This window comes from Pseudorca crassidens, chromosome 18, assembly GCF_039906515.1.
Source record: "Pseudorca crassidens isolate mPseCra1 chromosome 18, mPseCra1.hap1, whole genome shotgun sequence".
NCBI lineage: Eukaryota > Metazoa > Chordata > Mammalia > Artiodactyla > Delphinidae > Pseudorca > Pseudorca crassidens.
Window position 1 is genome coordinate 62,070,056 of NC_090313.1, and position 19,550 is coordinate 62,089,605.

Genomic DNA, 19,550 nt, shown 5'->3' on the forward strand with positions numbered 1-19,550 from the left:
CTCATTCTTTTGTTATTATTATGATTAATAAGAACTAATAGTTATAGAGAGCTCACTATGTGCCGGTCGCCGAGCTAAGGACTTTATGTTTTCTTGCTGGTACAATCCAGTGAGGTGGGTCCTGGTATTAGCACCTCTATTTACAGATGAGGAGTAGAGACATTAAGTAACTTGCCCAAGTTCACATACTAAGCGGTAGACCGTGCCCCCTGGGAGCACTTCGGCATCCACACTCTTCATCTCTCCGTTCAGAGTTCCCTGAGGAAAATCCCCACATTGACCCCTGCATGGAAGATTCAGGGATTCCCCAAGGACAAACTTCCTTCAATCTCCATTCCATTCCCCAGAAATGCAGTGAGAACACTCATATTCCTAGTTCCTGAGACAGAAAGTTACACCTATGGGGCCCCCTTAGGAGGTAAAACAATAATCAACGATAAAAACTCTGTCCACCTAGGAGATGAATATTGGGGTGAGGGTTGCCCAGAAAACTCTCCTTGTTACTTTACGCAACTCTTCCATACTGTATGTCCACGGCCACTGTGGTGCTCCGATGGGGCTCTACTGAGGTCTGAAGGGCAGATGGTGTTTTTTTAAACTCGAAAGGAGGGAGGTGGGAGCAGATGACTCAGGGGGAGTACTTGGAGGTGTTTCCAGATGTGCACTTCAAGTCAGTTGCATCATAAACAATGGTTTGAGTGTTCCTTATTTTTATTTTCATCTTTCTGAACATGTTGGGATCTCTGCTACTACAGAGCAGTGAGACTTGTGGCTTCCATCTCCCCGTCTCCTTAATTTGGAGGGCAGCACCACACTTCTAGCAGTGGCGGCTCCACAGCTGTGAGACAGCTGTGTCCCGTGGCTGATGGCTGTGGAAGTCAGTGGAAGATGCCACTGACTCCATCACAGCAGAGAGGGCATGTGAGGGGAGCCTAAGCTGGGCTCAGGTGAGCTGCTGTATTGTGGGAGGAGGATGGTCATTCTTGACCACAGACTGGGTCTTTGCACGTCCTATACCCTCTTCCCATCCACCCCTCACAGGGACTTGCTCCCTCTCTCCCACCCACCTTGATCATCGTGGCCGTGGTGAGCCTGTCTCCCTCTTAGGAGAAATGGAGACCAAGAGGAAACTGCTAAAGCAACAGCTGCAGAGCAATAGGCCCCCAAAGTCTTGCCTTGAATTTGCCCTGCCGTGTCCCTGCTGTGCAAAGAGAAACCTGGGAAAGCCTGAGGCCCCAGCTCCATGCATCCGTCAGGTCCTGGAGGTGAGGTCTGGCCACAGCTGGCCCCTGGTCTTCTCTGTCAGAGGCTCCCCCCACCAAGGCCAGCTTTGCCATCTCAGCACTGGATTAAATAAGATGCCGCTTGCTAGCACCTGGAGTCTAGGGGTGTCAGCAGGTCGTGCCAAGGAAGCAGGGGCTGGGCGTGAAGCCCACACCACCTCTGTGCAAGCGAGGAGGGCTGCAGGGGGCAGGCACAAGGTGGCCTGTCCACGGGGGCAGCTGCTACTCAGCCTGGATTCCATGGCCTGTGGGCAGTGTGGGACCAGAGCAGATCTTCCCCTTTTGCAAGACAAGCTGGAAATCTGGAACTCCACATGAAGTTTCCCGACTCTAGGAGGTTGGCTCAGAGTGTTATGAGATGTGGGTCAACCGCTATACAAACTCACTTTTCAACCTCTGCCTCATATCCTGCTCTTCTATGGAGAAAAGAGTATAAAACCTATGGAGTTTTTGCAAGTTTCAACAGGTACACTGAAATTTATGGATGTAATGCAATTCCTAACGCCCCTTCAAACCTTCCATATCTTTTCAAATTATGGTTTTCTCTGGATATATACCCAGGAGTGGGATTGCAGGATCATATGATAGCTGTATTTTTAGTTTTTTAAGGAACCTCCATACGGTTTTCCATAGTGGCTGCACAAATTTACATTCCCACTAACAGTGTAGGAGGGTTCCTTTTTTTCTCCACATTCCACTCCTGGGCATATATCTGAAGAAAACCATACTTCAAAAAGATACATGCACCCCAGTATTCATGGCAGCACTATGTACAATAGCCAAGACATGGAAGCAACCTAAATGTCCATCGACAGAGGAATGGATAAAGAAGATGTGGTACATATATACAATGGAATACTACTCAGCCATAAACAAAGAATGAAATGTTGCCATTTGCAGCAACATGGATGGACCTAGAGATTATCATACTAAATTAAGTAAGCCAGACAAAGACAAATGATATGCTTATATGTGGAATCTAAAAAATAATGATACAGATGAACTTATATACAAAACAGAAATAGACCCGCAGAGATAGAAAACAAACTTATGGTTACCAGAGGGAAAGCAGGGGGAGGGAAAAATTAGGAGTTTGGGATTAACATATACACACTACTATATATAAAATAGATAACCAACAAGGACCTACTGTATAGCACAGGAAACTATACTGAATATTTTTTAATAACCTATAAGGGAAAAGAATCTGAAAAAGAATATATATATAACTGAATCATTTTGCTATACACCTGAAACTAACACAACATGGTAAATCAACTATATTTCAAATTAAAAAAAAGAAACCAAACTTCCGTTTTCTTCCATTTGTCCACAAAATCTGGTTTCTGGAATCCGAGCTGAAAAACACTTTTCTAGCAGAAGCCGATCACACCAACCACTCCTGAGGTTAGTTGTGCTATGGTCTACATAGCAAGAGGTCCTGTGCCCATGGCCTCATGAAGCAGACAGTACTCCCATTTATTGGCTGCATGACCTAAGGCAGCTTCTCTGTGCCTTGGTCTTCTCATCTATAAAATGGACGTACTACAAGCACCCACTCAAAAGGCTGTTGTTAAAGACTCAACAAGTTACCATATGCAGGTACTTGAAACAGTGCCTTGCGCACAGCATGTGTTAGATTTATTTTTCTCCAGAACATTCCAACCTGTGAGGTCTCCAGCCAGGGGCCAAGTGCCTATTGAGGACACCAACCCTTTGCTTCCAGGTTAACAGGGGGACAGCAAGGCCAGACCTAGACTCAGTTTTGCCCCACACGATCACCAAGTGTGGAGGTAGAGGAGAAAGGTATCCACACACCTTGGACTACTGAGAACTTCCTCTTCCTCTCCTCAGACGAAGTATGAAGTCATGAGCTGGTGGATGACTTAGAAATACAAAGTACAAAAGGCTTTAGTCATTCTTCAGATGTCTGATCCCGTTTTTTCCTAAAACATGGAAGGCCAAGCCGTTATAATAGGGTTCAGATCTGCTCTAGGGGGCAAGTCATGCTTGAGCCAAAACATAACAAAAAGCCAGCCATGAATCTAATTCTCCATATCAGTATTCTATTTCCAACCAGATTATCAAGGAACACTTGCTGAGCACCCGCTATAATCAGAGTACTGTTCTCAGCTGCTGGGAATTGTAAAGAAAATAATGGTACCTGGTTCTGCAGAAGCTTATTCATTCCCGGAGTTAACAAATATTTGTTAAATTCTCACTTAGTACCAGGCACTAGGGAAAGATTAAAGCCTGCCTCCTGGAGCATGTGATGTCGGGAGATGGAGCGGGGCAGATAACAAACAAAGAGCTACGTAAATTCAATAGTAGGTAATAAGCTATACAGAGAAAAAACAGCAGAACAGGGGAGTGTCTGAATGGAGGGTGTGTAGTACAGAACAGTCAGAGAGGGTAGAGTTGGCATTCGTGAGCCTGATGGTGCAGACACTGTCTGAGCCCCAGTTAGCCTTTCTCAGAGCTGCTGTGGTGGTGGAGAGGGGTGAGGGAGCCTTCAGCAGAGGTGGGCAGGCCACCAGGCCATGGAGCAGAATGGATAAAAGGAAAGAGACTCAGGGGGCTGCAGCCTGTGAGAGCCAATGGGAAGGTACCAGGTGCTCCCAGGAGCATCACTTGAGTCAAAGAAAGAGACCACAAATTCATTGGCCACAGACCTCTGCCTTTGGGTTAGCAAAGCACCTGGTGGCCAAGCGGGAAGGGGACACTGAACTGGAGTCTAGCAAATGCCAGCCTGGTCCCCCCAGGAACTGGTACAAAGCTAGGTACCCCTCTCCCTCCTAGTTTCCTAAGGGCCTTTAAGCCACCTGACCTTCCCTCCCCATCCACCTGGGCCCCCTTACGGAAAGACAGGGCAGGAGGAGGAAGCCACTGGAGAGGAGAGGATGTTATTATCCAAGAGGACTGAACACTACCCAGAGGAGCTGTTTAATTCATCCAACTGGACAGTGCTTTACTCAGGCTGGATAATTGCTTCTTGCTACCCAGTAGGTGAGAGTCCAAGGCAAGTTGAGATCAACTAGAGATGGAGAAATTACATTTCCGCTGCTTAGGAGGAGGAGGGAAGGAGGGAGGGAGGAAAAGTGGAGAGAGTGAATGCAGAAACTCTTTTGAGTTTTGCTGAAAACATGGAAATGATCCAGAAGAGGGAGAAAACTTGATGATGCAAGAGAGAGAGAGACTTTCTAAAGTGATTTCTAGAATTTCGAGGAGGCGAATGAAGTGCTGAGGGGCAGAGTTCACTTCAGGCACAAGTACCATCCACTCATTCATCTGTCCAGGGGGTGGACGAGGGGGGTGGTGGTGATGGGAGCATGTAGTTCTCTTCCAGCTGTTTCTATTCTTTCCAGGAATTGGAATGCAAGATCATCACCTGAGAGCGAGGATGGGGACGAGGTCTTGGGGATTAAGGAGAGAGGAGGAGGTACAAAAGAGTGGTTTGGAGGGCGAGAGAGCGAATTAAATAGAATAAGTATGAGGATGGTGGGAGAAAACTAAGCATCCAGCTAGAGGTTGTGAATTTCAAGTGAAACAACTCTAGGTGCTTGGGAGACTGCACAGAGTAAGCAGAGGGTTCCACTTAACCAGGGTTATGGTTGTGCTCTCGTAAGGAGACAAGTATGACAACAGAGAAAAGAGCACGGGAATTGAGGGTGTTTTCCTTGGGGCGATTAGTATTGCTCTCAGAGTTTAAATCCATTAAAGTGGGGAAGCGTGGACTTGAGGCAGGTGAGGGACAAGGAAAAGGTAGGAGGAGAAGCCGAATGGAGGTCCCAGCGCGGTTGAAGGATTGTAGGAGTTGAGGTATTAGAGAAAGTGAGCTAGAAAGACAGAGGGTGAAGGTCAGAATCTGGGAGGGCTGAAATTGAGATGAAGGCGAGCTCCCAGGTACTGGTAATGATAAGGTGTAAGGGATGTACACAGGAACCGCTGCCTGAGATGGGGGGGAGGACAAGACCATTGATAGAAAGGAGAGGCAGAGGAATTGTGCAGGGGTGTGAATTTTAGGAGGAGTGCTTGAGAGAGTGAAGGTAAGGCACCCAAATTCTCAAGAATGAGGGTGAGCGGTGGGGGAGGGGGCTGCAGAGGGCAGAGTGTGAGGAAGTTAGATTCAAAGGTAGGTTTTAGGATGGCTGGGAAGAGCAATGATGAGGAAGGTGACAGGTACCCCTCCTCGCAGCCCATGGCTCTGCCTGTGAAAGAGGACCACGGGGAACGGGGCGGGGATGCGAGGCACTAGAGCAAAGCCTGGTTTCAGTTCCAGAAAGAGGAAGGGAACCTTGGGAAAAGAAGTTGAGGATTTAAACCACAGTCGGATGGATGGGAAAACCACTAGAGGAGCGTCTATCCATGAAGAGATTTAAAAAAAACCTCTGTTCTAAGGACTTGAAGATTAAATGGAAAGCACAGCACCAAATACATCCTGAGCTCTCAGTGTCAGCTATTGTCATTAGGACCACAATGAATTGACTCATAAACCAGTTTTTAGTCTTTTCCCCAGAATTTTAGTTCTTTCTGGTGTTGGCCAATACTCTGCTTTATTACATTTATAGCATATTTTGTACACAGGAACAAAACAGCACACGTTTAAGTACGCAGAGGTAAACGTAAATACTTAAGCCTTGTTCTTTAAAATGAATAGACGTGGTCATATCCATAGATTTCAGAGTCATAGACATCGTTGAAATTACTCGGTCAACTCCATCACCGCTTGAAAATTTACAGAAGAGGAGAACTGGCTGGGCAAGCAAGGCTGGGACTGATCCGAGATGATTCGGTTGTTGAGCCGCGACCAGAACCCGGGAGGGGCTCTAGATTCTGGTCTAGGCTCCTCTCCTATTATTGGTATTGCGGCACCTTCCCGAACCGTCAAGACGGAGCCACCAGCCGAGGTCCCTCAGAAGGTTCCCCTCTGAACCCAACCTACAAAAGAGCCCACGCTCCGCTGGGTCCAGTAACCAACCTCGCTGGGGTTCAGGAATCGCTTCCCGCGTCTGGGTGGGGCTCGTCCGCGGCGACCGCCTCCCGCGTTCAGTTGGTGGGGAGGGAAGCGCCTGGAATACGTGGAATACCACGGGCCTGGGAGCGGAAGCGGGGCCGAGGCAGGCTGGGCGGTGACTGGGGGTGGGGACTGCGCTTCGCCCGGTTGGCAGCCCTCAAGGCGGACCCTGCGGAGCCACGTTCCCGCGCGCAGTGCCGCTGGACTCGGGCTGTGCAAGCGGCAGGGGTTTGGCGCGCCCAGCGCGCACCGGCCGCCAAAGGAAGCGCTTTTGCCTTGGGACCAGGCGCTAGGCTCCTGGCCCGGCCCGGGGGCGCGGCGCGCCCATGGGCAGCGCCGAGAACCGCAGCGACGGCTCGGAGGACGCGGGGGAGCCGCCGTGGGCAGAGGTGCTGCCTTGCGACGAGCGCCGTTGCTCGCCCTTCCCCCTGGGGGCGCTGGTGCCAGTGACCGCCGTGTGCCTGGGCCTGTTCGCCGTCGGGGTGAGCGGCAACGTGATGACGGTGCTGCTGATCGGGCGCTACCGGGACATGCGGACCACCACCAGCTTGTACCTGGGCAGCATGGCCGTGTCTGACCTGCTCATCCTGCTCGGGCTCCCCTTCGACCTGTACCGCCTCTGGCGCTCCCGGCCCTGGGTGTTCGGTACGCTGCTCTGCCGCCTCTCGCTCTACGTGCACCTACGCCACGCTGCTGCACATGACGGCGCTCAGCCTCGAGCGCTACCTCGCCATCTGTCGCCCGCTCCGGGCCCGCGTCCTCGTCACCCGCCGCCGCGTCCTTATGGTCATCGCCGCGCTCTGGGCCGTGGCGCTGCTCTCCGCCGGGCCCTTCTTCTTTCTGGGCGTCGAGCAGGACCCCGGCCGCTACGCGGTCCAGGACCTTAACGGCACCGCTTAGCTCACCCCCTCGCCCCGCCGCCACCGCCACCCCTCGGGTCCTCGCGGGCGCCACCGCTGTCCCCGCCGTCGGGGCCCGAGGCGGCGGCGGCCGCGGCGCTGTTCAGCCAGGAGTGCCGGCCGAGCCCGGCGCAGCGGGGCGCGCTGTGCGTCATGCTGTGGGTCACCACCGCCTACTTCTTCCTGCCCTTCCTGTGCCTCAGCGTCCTCTACGGGCTCATCGGGCGGGAGCTGTGGAGGAGCCGCGGGCCGCTGCGAGGCCCGGCCACCTCCGCTCGGGAGAAGGGACACCAGCAGATGGTCCGCGTCCTGCGTGAGCGGCGCCGCCTCTGTTCCAAACACCCCAACCCACGGTCCAGGCTGTGTCGCCTTCCCCTGGTCTCCCAGCCCTCGGCGCCTCTTCTGGCCACGTTTCATTCTGTCGTTCTACCCCAGCCTCCACCTGCTTCTCCTTCTAGTCTCCAGAGAAAACCATCTCCCGTCCTCCAAGGGCTCTGGGTCACCCCAGGCGTCCCTTGAGAGTGGGATATCCGGGTCCTGTAAACAGCAATTATTTCCCAAAGCCTCTGTGATCAGCGAGCTGGGCTGATCCAAGATGGATAATTGCAGGCTCTTAAGCCAACTGCCTGTCTCTGTTTGATGCTGCAGTTATGGAATTACAGAACCCTGGAGAAGACGGGATAGCTCACGTTAAGATAAAGTTTCTTTACTTAATGTTATGTTATCCTGAAGACTAAAGTGAATCATGCCCATATCAAAAAAATAAAGATTGTGCAGACTTGTTGCAGAGTTCTTTTCAACCGAAAACAGAGAACATGTCAACGAAGTGGGTTTGTGGAAGGAAGCCTGCCAGAACAGCTTGTTAGTAGAAATCACTCCTTCTGGTTTATGTCAGGCCTTGATAGTAAATGTATGAGCCGAATACTCAGCTTTAAAGCTAATATCGATGCTGTCTGCAACCTGGTAGTTTTTCTGGGGTGGGGATTTGGCTAGGCAAGAGTTTTATTTATTTTGCTTTTACTTATTATTTCAGATGGTTTCCTGGGGATGCTTATTTGTTTTCGGATGCTTTGGCTAATTCTGGCGCCTATGTCTTGTTTTGCAGTGGTGGTGGTTCTGGCGTTTATAGTTTGCTGGCAGCCTTTCCACGTTGGCAGAATCATTTACATAAATACCAAAGATTCCGGGATGATGTACTTCTATAGTACTTTAGCACTGTGCCCTGCAACTTTTCTATCTGAGCGCATCCATCAACCCCATCCTCTACAACCTCATTTCAAAGAAGTATAGAGCAGCGGCCTGGAAACTGCTGCTAGCCAGGCGGTCCAGACAGAGAGGTTTCTGCAGAAGCAGGGAGGCTGGAGGGGACCCTGGAGGAGACATGGCTGGCTGCACCGAGACCAGCGCTAATGTACAGACACCAGCAACCAGCATGGCCAAACACAGCGCCTCATCCCACAGCTCTGGGACTTAAGGGAAAACAGGTCTGCAGGAAGAAAAGAACTGCGAGGGGGGAACCGAAGCTGTTAGGGAGAATTAGAAAGAGTGGTTGACATTTTGCAAGTTGGTCAGCAACTTAGCATGATTTTTTTTTTTAAACAAAGGTATGAAATGTAACTGTACCAGTCTCTCTGGTTTTCCTTTCATGTACCCCCCTGGGGACGTTCATTTTATCCTCCTGATATCCCACATCACAAAATGTTCTCTGGGGAGGTTTTGTAAGTCCTCATTCTTCTACTCTGGGGAAATATAACCACTCATTTTCCAGTTAACAAGTGATCCAGAGAGATGCTCCCGTAAAAATTGTCACCTGTGAGGTCAGAGGTGTATTTTGTTTTATGTTTTGGATATAAATGTGATGGTGCATCTACAAGGAATCCAGGATGATGAGAGTTTTATTCCAAGAAATTACTTAATGCTTATATATGACAGCAAAAAATGTTTAGAAACAAGTGAAAGGAATTCTGGGTAGAGTGCAATGTTCAGGGGTCCCGCCTCTCTCAGGCTCAGAGCAAATCGTTAAGTTTAGGCACAGTACCCTCTTTCAGAACCTGGGTACCGAAGTCTGAGGGCAGGGAGCTGCAGCAGGATGTAGCTTCCACAAAGCGACTGTTGATCACATTGATAAGAGCTTTAATACGCCTTATTCGCCTCAGCTTGGTGGGATAAGCAATGATGGAACCAAGTCTGGGGTCTGAGTCTGAAAACTCTTAAGAGCCTTACCCACTCCCACCCCGAGAAGCTGCACTAACAGAGAAAACGAGAGTCAATGGATGTACTCAAGGGTGAGAGAGACTGTGCTGGACATTCTGGCCAACAACTCTGTAACTTTGTTTTAGTTTTTACAGTTTAAAACATAAACCTGTTTTTGGAGGGCTCCTACTGCCTCGCTGGACTCCAAAGGGCCTCAGTCAACCCAGGGTCTTATGAATGGCGCCCCCTGGAGGTAGGCAGGATACAACTAGGTCAGCTGTAAACTACAAATGGTGACTCCATAAACAAGGGTCCGCTCCACACCTGACAAGGTCCTTTGCTTTTTCATGTGATTGACTATGTACAGTGATGCCTTCAAGTCCCCTTGAAGTGTCCTAACACCCTGGCCCTGCCCTCAACTGGTGTGGCAGTGAAGAAGTCCCCCGTCTACACTGTTTCTTCCAACTTGGGGCAGTGGTCCCTAAACTGTGTTCTGCAGATTTTCAGGGAGTATTTGAAAAAAGGATTCTGTGGTCAAATATGGCAGAAGAACAGTGCATGCTGTACCCACCTTCCCAAGAGTCACAACACAAAATATCCCATCAGAGGCTCTGAGAAGTTGTTGCTGGGGACACTGATGGAGGGTCTCACGGTGCAGGTGCCAGCCTTGTGCCACAGCCACTCCCCTGCTTGGTGGCACTAAGTGGGGACGTCCTGGAGATGCAACCACACAGTCTTTCTTCTCTCGGGAGTTCCTCTCTGGGACAGTCAGAAGCGGCTTCTTCCCTGTAGAAAATCATGGCTAAGAAACTTACTGATATGTTATATGTAGTATAATATTTTAGATATAGAAGCAAAGACCTCTCCTTTGAGTTTTCTTGTTCAGATTCTAGAAAAGAGGGATTTGCATCACCCTTTCCTGTGACCTAGGTGTGTTCCCAGGTGTGGGCAGAGAAGGATCATCCTTTCTTGCCACTGGGTCCCTGAGATGGAGTATCTGAATTCCATCCCTCCTGTGGATTGCTGTGCACCTGTTTTCAAAATGCCGACCTTACCCATTAGTGGATTGTGAGATGAGTGGAGTGTGTCACATGTTTCTTTATTGGATTGCAAATAGAATAGAGAATCAGTGCATCATGTGTAGTAAGGCTAACTGTTGTGTTGTGAAACTTTTGTTTCAATTATATATTGGTTGGTATCTTTCATGGTTCGTAAAATAAAATATATTCTCATTGTGGGTCATGGTCAAAAATATTTGAAAAGCTGTTCTAAGGTCTAAAATTGTTCTCTACCACAGAAGAAAGTGTCCTCTGGTGTTGACAACTGGCTATAAAGGGGAGGGGCATCCTGGGAAGACTCGGGGTGGCCAAGTCAGGGATCACTGGAGAGGGATGGCTGGGCTGTGTGCCTCCCTCCACCCTGGGGATGGTATCCTGGATGCTGTGTCTGGGACCTCTCTCTGCCCTCGGACGAAGATGTGTGCTGGGTCCCTGCAGGGCTCTTTCTGTAGGCCAAGTCGCTTTTTTTAGGTGAGGCACCAACCTTGGGGAAGGGTTTGTGTTTCATTCATTCACTCCACAAATATTCACCAAGCAACTGCTAAGTGCTAGACGTGTATGTCAAAATACTCTAGAAACATTAGTACATGTCATGGTGTTGAAATCAATCAAATTTTTAATGGTCTTTTTTGCCTTGAAATGTGTGATTGTTCATCTAGACTAACCTCAGATTCAGCTCACAGGCCAATAAAAGCACTCACATCGGACGGACCTGCAGAATTTCAGGTTAGTGTCATCTACACGACTTCCCTCCACCTTTCTATAGGAGACTTTCCCACTTCTGAAGCAATTGCACAGCACCTCCGAGGACCCAGGAGTCCAGGGGACATGAGAGCAATGTGTTGATGATGTTTGAAAGTCTGAACATGGCCTCTCCTACAATTTCTACCCAAGTAACAGTAACATTTGCTAGTATGTGGAACCATTCACATGTAAGTATTAGTGATTGTACAAGTGTTTTAAGTGGAGCTTTAATAAAAGGCTTTTCATAAACTGTGGGGCCATTTTCTATTGTGAGCCAACTTTCTAAAGATTCAGAACTCTAAATATTACAAAGAACCTAGTCAGCTCTGAGCAGCCTTCCAAAATCAGCATCCCTGCTCCTAGGAGCACACGAACCTTTGTCATTGAGAGGCATGTGCTCTGTGGGTGGCATGCTTTGTGGCAGTCACTCAGCATGTCCCTCACTCTGTGTAAGCTACAAGGAGGTGACAGAGGTAGACTCTACTGGCCACAAGGAGGTGACAGAGGTAGACTCTACTGGCCACCTTCTTAGGAAAACAACACACGCACTTTCGAAAGATTAGCAGACGCTTGTGTCATAAGGGGCCAAAAAGTGCCATCCGGACCAGGAGAGCTGAGTGTGGGCAGACAGTCAGGCAATGCTCTACGTGAATCTTTTTCACGGCACTTGGTCCGTCACGTCTTGGGGACTGGTTCCCAGAGTTTGTAACTTGCTCCCTAAGGACAGACTGTGCTTTATCCCCCTTGGCATCTCTTGCCCACAGGTAGATATGTGTTGAACTCAAGTGGACAGGGATCTTCACCCCAGTGGGTGGACAGAGATGGAGGCTGAGTAAGCAGATGACTGGGACCTCCATTCTGAGCCATCGGTCAGCCAGAGGGAAAGCACAGGACAGGGGCGAAAATGGCACACAGGGGGCGTGGGTGCTGAAGGGAGGAGAGGACAGGGCTCTGAGGAAGAGAGGAGAGGGGCAAGGGCACTGGTGTAATCAGGAGTTGGAGCCTCCAAAGCAAATGAAGCAGGGTCTGGGAAGGCTGAGCCTGGGAGGCCAGCTGGGACCAGTTAGGTACTGTAATCCAGGCACAGGGCACTCGTGGGGTAGAGTGGTGACACTGGATCAGTAACACAACCAGGTTCAGCACCTCCCATCACCAAGACGCCGGCAACCTCGTGGCCTCAGAACAGGGAGCATCCCTTTCCCCATCCTCAATCCCCAGTGCCAGGCATCCCCACCTTATTTTCCTGCATCTGTGCCTTTGCGCCCCACCCCAGCTCAGGCAGGCCCACAGCATGACGGGTCCAGTAATGACATCTCCTTTCCCTCATCTTTGCAGTGAGTGTGCAAGTCTCGAAAATGTTCCAATAATTCCTATGACTTATGATGATACAGAGATAAAAAAAAAACTTAAAAAAAATTTTTTTTGAAAACCTGCAGTTTTCAAAGTCGTGGTGTCTTAATTTTACTGTAATGGTTATATCTGTTCATAACTGGAACATACATAGGGCTCCACGTGATCTCTCTGTCTTACTTCCACAATAATTCATTACTTTGTCATTACAGTGATTATTAGCGCCCTTCCCTCAGGCTTTTTATTCCCCTCTGTAATTCTCTACAGCAGTGGCTCCCAAACTTTGGCACGCGTGAGAATCACCTGGAGGGAGAGTTAAAACACAGCTTGCTGGGCCTCATCCCCAGAATTCCAGATTCCGCGGGTCTGGGCTGGGACCCGAGAACGTGCCTTTCTCTCAAGTTCCCGGGTGATGCTGATTCTGATGGTCTGAGGACCACCCTCTGGGAGCCTCTACGTAGATGGTTGCTACAGAAAATGTGAGCCACAGAGCAGTGGCATGCGCATTACCTGGCGTCTTGTTAACATGCAGACTTTCAGGCCCCACCCCGGAGCCTTCTGAGTCAGAACCTGAATTTTAACAAGAGCCCCAGGCGCCTCCGACGCACATTAAAGTTTGAGAAGCACCAGTCGAGAGGCTAGACCGACGGCATCAGAATCTCTGGGGGTTGAACCCAGACGTGGTTTTTACAGCTCCTCAGGCGATTCCAATGTGCAGACAAGACTGCGAACCATCAGTAGGCTCTCCCTCATCGAAATCTCTTCCATTCTCACTCCACCCTCTTCCCCCGCCCCACCCCTTTCCTCCCTTTCCCCGTATTTACCTCAGGATAAAGGAAAAGATACGAAGCCAGTAAACAAAGATACTGCAGGTGGCTTTGGGCGGTGGATCCATGGGAAAGTCATTTATATTCCAGCAGAAACTGTGGAATGACTGTGGTCCGGCGATGGGTCCCTGACTCCTCAGCCCCCCCGGTCCCCTTAACGTCTCCCGCCCACGCCGAGGTCCTTCCACGCACGGGCCAGGCTGCGCCCACGCCTCCTCGACTGCTCCCTTCTGTCACCAGGCCTCCACCCCGTTTCCTGCTCTTCTAGACATCTTCTATTCTTCCTTTCCCTCAAGTCCTGACTGGCTCCTTGCGCTCTTCCTCCATTCCTCCAGAAAAGGCCTTCTCAGCTCTTCCTGGGGCCTTCTCGGAGGTGAGACCCCATGTCACCTGTGGCCCTGGGGGGCAGCCCCAGGACTTGTGCCTGGTGCTGGTTACTGAGGCCAGCCGGGCGGACGGGCTGGGCTGCGGGTCCCAGGGAGCGGGCCTTGACTCTGCGACGTCTCAACAAGAGCTTTGCTTCACGCTCCAAAGTCACGTCAGGTCTCCAACCTTTCAACGTTATCGTAACTGAGTCCCTAAAACTCAGAGGCTGACTGCATAGGGAGAAGAGGAAGTCAGAACTCCAACATTTGAGGTCTGTTTGAAAGGAAAGGGAGGCCAGAAGCCCGGGTGCTTGGCGCAACGAGCGGCGCGGGGCGTGCGCGCCGAGGTTTGCCGTCTGCGCCTGCGCGCGCAATCTCTGCGGCGGCCCGGGTCTTGGGAGCGCTGGCCCTGCGGGGAGCCGCGCCCAGTCCCAGCTCCGCTCTCCGCGCGTCAATTCACAGGCGGACGTGGACAGATCACAACAGAAAACGGTGTTGCAGCAGCGGGAATCAGCAATTTTGCACAGGGAGCTTTGAGAGATGTTGCATACTGTAATCTGCCTGAAGTTGGGACAAAATTGAACAAACAAGAGGAGTTTGGTGCTTTAGAAAGTTTGAAAGCTGCTTGTCTGCTCTTCTTCCTCCATCAGAAGTAACTGAAATTAATGAAGCTCTGGCAGAAAATCCAGGACGTGTCCAAAAAATCTTGTTATGAAGATGATTGGCGGATCAATGTGACACTCAGTAACCCTTCAGAACTAGATGAACTAATGAGTGAAGAAGCGTATGAGAAACACATAAAATCTATTGAGTGAAAATGGAACCCCTAAATAAACTAGTATGAAACAATCTAGCATAGTTGTCTTAAATTAGTTGTGGATAGATTTTTTAAAAAGCAACTTGTAGCAAAGGAAACTACTTGCAACATGTTACCAGAATACCCCCTAACTTCCTAATGACTGCAGATAAACACTATGCATCTTTTCCACAGCACCCTATGATTTTTAGGCTAGGCTCCAGTTTACAATACTCAGAATTCCTGAAATTATCTGTAGTAAAACTAGTTATAAAAATTATGTAATTCAAAGATAACATTGTTATATTAAGCCTTATAACAGTTTACAGTCATCCCTGGATTGGGTCAAAATACTTGATGAGGGCTTCCCTGGTGGCGCAGTGGTTGAAAGTCCGCCTGCCGATGCAGGGCACACGGGTTCGTGACCCGGTTCCGGAAGATCCCACATGCCGCGGAGCAGCTGGGCCCGTGAGCCATGGCCGCTGAGCCTGCACGTCCGGAGCCTGTGCTCCGGAACGGGAGAGGCCGCAGCGCTGAGAGGCCCGCGTACTGCAAAAAAAAAAAAACCAAAAAAACCCCCCAAAACTTACTGATCTTCCCATTGGAAATAACTGGAGGTGGAGAAAAGTTTTTGTTAGTTGTACAGTGTCAGATGAAGAACAATACTATCTTAATTTTGCAACATACTGTGTTTGCTGGTGCTATTTTTATACAGTGAAGCTACAGCCTTGCAGGAAAATAAGAAAGTTTAATAATAAAATATTCAACTTAAAAAAATTAAAAAGAAATAGGCTGTAGAGGTGGTTTAGCAGGGGACAATAATGAATTCCTTTTTTTTTTTTTAAATTGAAGTATAGTTGATTTACAATATTGTTAGTTTGAATTCCATTTCAATGCATCTCTTTTCCAGTGACGCCGTCCTGTTGTTGCATCCTCCCACAACCACTGGGAAATAGGTCCCAATAGTCAAATCTTAAGAAATGCTGCAATACCATGGAAACTGGTTTTTTTTGGGGGGGGGTGGGGGGAGGGCAGGGAATTCCCCCATGGAAATTCTTTTTGACCATAGAGCTATGTTTTTTTTTCCTCCCATTTTGTAACATTCCACAAAACACTCCAGTTTGAAATACCAGAGGGAAGTGTGGGTATAAAATCAGGGCTAATGATAAAGATTGGGGAGTCAACAGCTTAGAAGTGATCATTTAAACAAGTGGTTCCCAAACTTTAGCGTGCATCAGAACAACTGAGGGGCTTCTTAAAACACAGATTGCTGGGCCCCACCCCAGAAGACCTGATTCTGTATGCCTGGGTCCGGGCCTGAGAATGTGCATTTCTGTCTGGTTTCCAGGTGATACTGCAGCTGCTAGTCCAGGACCACACTTGGAGAGCCACTGATGTAAGTGACAGGAATAGATGACCTCTCCAAGGAGAAAGCTGAGAGAGAGAAAAGAAGAGGCTTAGGGTTACATGCTGATGTTACAGCACAGGCTGGAGAACTCAACTGAACCAGGCAGGAGGAGCAGAAAAAGGGAAAGTGATGAATTGATACTACCCAAAGGAAGAGAGTTTCAGGGATCAAGTACCCAGAGGATACAAAGAGAATGAAGTAGGGTTATTAGATAAAATACAAGATTACTAGTTCAATTTGGATGAACAACAAATGATTTTTTTAGTATAAGTTTAATAAGTATACAAATGATGTACTTAATCCCAGTTTACATGACTCGACTTATGATTTTTCGACTTAATGATGGTGTGAAAGTGGTACGTGTTGTATAGAAACCATACTTTGAATTTTGAATTTGATCTTTTCCCGGGCTACCTATGTGCAGTATGATCCTCTCTCGTGATGCTGGACAGCAAGCCATAGCTCCCAGTCAGACCGTGATCACGACAGTAAACAATCTGTACACTTACAACAATTCTGTACCCAGACAGCTATTGTTTTTCCCTTTCAGTACAGTATTCAATAAATTACGCGAGATATTCAATAACTTATTATAAGATTGGCTTTGTGTTAGATGATTTTGCCCAACTATAGGCTAATATAAGTGTTCTGAGCACATTTAAGGTAGGCTAGGCCGGGCCATGATGTTCAGTAGGTTAGGTGTGTTAAATGCATTTTTGACTTATGATGTTTTAAATTTATGATGGGTTTATCAGGACGTAACCCCATCACAAGTCAGGGAAGATCTGTACTAAAAATATCATTCGTTATTTATCTGAAATTCAAATTTAACTGGACATTGTATTTTTATTTGTTAAATCTGGTATCCCTAAAGGAAGGGTAATGGAAAGGCCCCAGGATTTGGCAAAAGGAAGGAACTTGGAGAACCTTTCAATGGAGTGTTGAGGGCAGGAGCCAGAAGCTGCTAAGTTACAGAGGAAATGGCTGTGGAACAGGGCTGAGGTGGTCCTGCCTTGGGGCTTCCATGAAAAGGGATCCCAGCAGCTGAGTAAAGGGCTTTGCTGCTGGTTCTGCCCTAACTGTACCCCAGGCCAAGAGCCAGTCTCTCTTGCTGTGGCTTGTGCCCAAGCTCCTGGGAGCACGGGGCACTTGTGTGCTGAGTATTTGCAACTCGCACTGATGTTCTTAAGTCACAAAACTGAAGAAATGTGTCTGATTCAGAACCACCTGAAACAGAGTATGTAATCAAAATGTGTTGAACTGAACGCATTTAATTTATATATAATCCATTCCTGGCAACTTTGAAAGGCCTTATTTAGTTTTCTTTCTGCAAAGGTGTGGAGTAAAATAAAATTTTGTTAAGTGACCGATTAATTCACAAGGTTGAAGGGGGGGATTCTCATTCTGGAAAAATGTATCTCTGTGTGACAATTGAGACCACAGATAATGAAGTAATATTTAACTGTATGTATAGAATCTGGCACCATGCCCAGCACGTAGTAAGGACTTAATAAAAGTACTTGTATGTGTATAGAGGATACTACACGTTTTGAGCAGGGAGAAAGACTGATTTCTTAAAAAGTTAGTGCATTGCAATATTATAATTGAATGTTTAATTACATAATTATTGCAATGTATTTATAATAATAAAATGTACTTGGCACACCGTTCAGCATGTGGTAATCCTCAGTGTGAGCTAGCATTATTGTCCTCAGTTCATATGCTACTAACTTTCCCTCGTTAGAAAGAATCACTCTTTCTCCCTGTCCAGAATGTCCTCCATACACACAGTGGAGCCTGATCGTGGAGTAGTGATGTGGTCAGGTGTACAATGTGTCCAGTGAACTGCTTTCCAAAATGAAAGTCCTGCCCACTCAGCTTTTACAGAAATATTCCCAGGGTATCTATACACTCTGCTCTTCATGGAAAGTCAGGGCTTGTTATTGTTATTGCATTGAGAACACCTGAGGAAGACCGTTCTCTTTTTCAACAGTCGCTGCAGCTGCTTATAGGATTTGACAATGTAATAGCTGCCATTTTTAGAGCGTGGAAAAAGGTATACTAACTGAAGGAAATGGGCCTTCTTCAATAGGCAGGAGGATATTGTGCTTTTGAAATGTAAGTGGAGCTCTTGTAAGCCTTTGTTTTATATAAAGACAGTATAAAGAATGACACAGGCTGGAGGGAATAGCTTTATAGCTGGTCAAGCATTTGTGCTCTGTAGTATGTTAACAGATTTCTATTTCATTGGTTTCATTTGTCCTTCTTAAAAATGTCCCATCTTAACAAGAGCTGTTGGGGAAAAAAAATCCAGCGACAAACTTCTGGCATCTTCTTGGCAGCCAGCTGCTCGACTACTGTGTCACATTCAAAAATGAAGTGATGGAAAACAGGGAGTTTTATTATGATTTCTGGTTTGAGGAAGCCACAGATTTGGTCACTAAACACGATATTCAAATGAAACTTTGTGGGAAGTTCTGCAGGGCTTGCCAAGGTAACCTAGAATCTCAACTAACCTTTGAGGTTATTATAAACAATGTTCCAACAGTGGAGGACATTATTCAGCAAGTTGGAGAAAGATTCCCAGATCAGCACCTCAAAGCCCTCACATTAAGACACGGATCATCTCCAGCTCAACGTGTCAGAGGAGCACTGTGCCAACACGTATAGAGTGACTTACCAATCCTGACACTGTGGAGATTCATTCCCAGAGGCTCAAGTGGAAAAAGAGGAAAAGATAAAGTGCTTCTGTCCACAATTTATGATGCTCTACAGCTGCCTGATATTTATGTATTTTTCCTAATGCTTCCGTATTGCTTAAGGTCCTGTGGATTCTTCCCAGGATGAAGATGGAGAGGAAGCACGAATGCAAGCATCACAAAACACACTCCCAAACACTGACTCAACAGAGGTCAAGTCACGGGGCTTTGTGAACGTAACTCTTAATACAAAACATGATCTGGATTTCATGAGACACACACAGAAAACTCTACACAATGTGTCAGAGCTTCCTAAAGTAATTCAGAAATCACTGAAAATATCCAAGAGAATTTTTAAAGGTGCCTTTTATTGGTTTATTAGGAGGCAAAGTTGTAAGGTACATGCAGGCCACTTAGTCATTGAAGGTAAATTTGCCAACAGGCCTCTCACCAAATCCATCAGCCACTGACCACTCACCTGTTGAACAGCCACAATCTGAACTTGCAGACTTTGAAGACTTCTGTGTTCTCCCAGAAGACGGTATGGAAAGTGCTGCTTTGAGATTCCCCCCTGGTGGCATAATGGCAGGGCTGAAGTCATTTGGGACATGATGTTTATTATCATTGATCTAATGACCAGGATTTGAGTTATCAGTTCTTTGAAGAAATAAATGCTGAGGAGGTAGGGAGTGAAAAGGGAGGAGAACACATTTATAAAGCGCAATGGTGCTTCTGACTTAAGTACATTATGTTTGGAGTATGTTGTTAAAAATCGGTAATGGCTGGTTGTGGAAGTTACCAGAAAGTGACAGAAGCCATGTGCTCACCTGAAGAGGATTTCAGTGTAGGCTTTGTCCTCAAGGGAATGTAAGTCCACCGAACTGGACATCAGCTTTTTAGCAGATGTACCATGA

General features: G+C 47.8%; 1 protein-coding gene and 1 pseudogene across 1 annotated transcript; both read left to right on the plus strand.

Moving 5' to 3' along the window:
* The first annotated feature begins 6,616 nt into the window (after window positions 1–6,616).
* MLNR (motilin receptor) lies at window positions 6,617–9,091 on the plus strand. Its single transcript, XM_067713880.1, is given in 5 exon segments — window positions 6,617–6,970; window positions 6,972–7,210; window positions 7,213–7,509; window positions 8,302–8,413; window positions 8,415–9,091. Coding segments are annotated over 5 exon segments (1,251 nt in total). The 5' UTR covers window positions 6,617–6,623; the 3' UTR covers window positions 8,671–9,091.
* A 7,271-nt stretch (window positions 9,092–16,362) lies between these two features.
* Window positions 16,363–19,106, plus strand: LOC137211448 (52 kDa repressor of the inhibitor of the protein kinase-like; annotated as a pseudogene).
* Window positions 19,107–19,550: the final 444 nt, after the last annotated feature.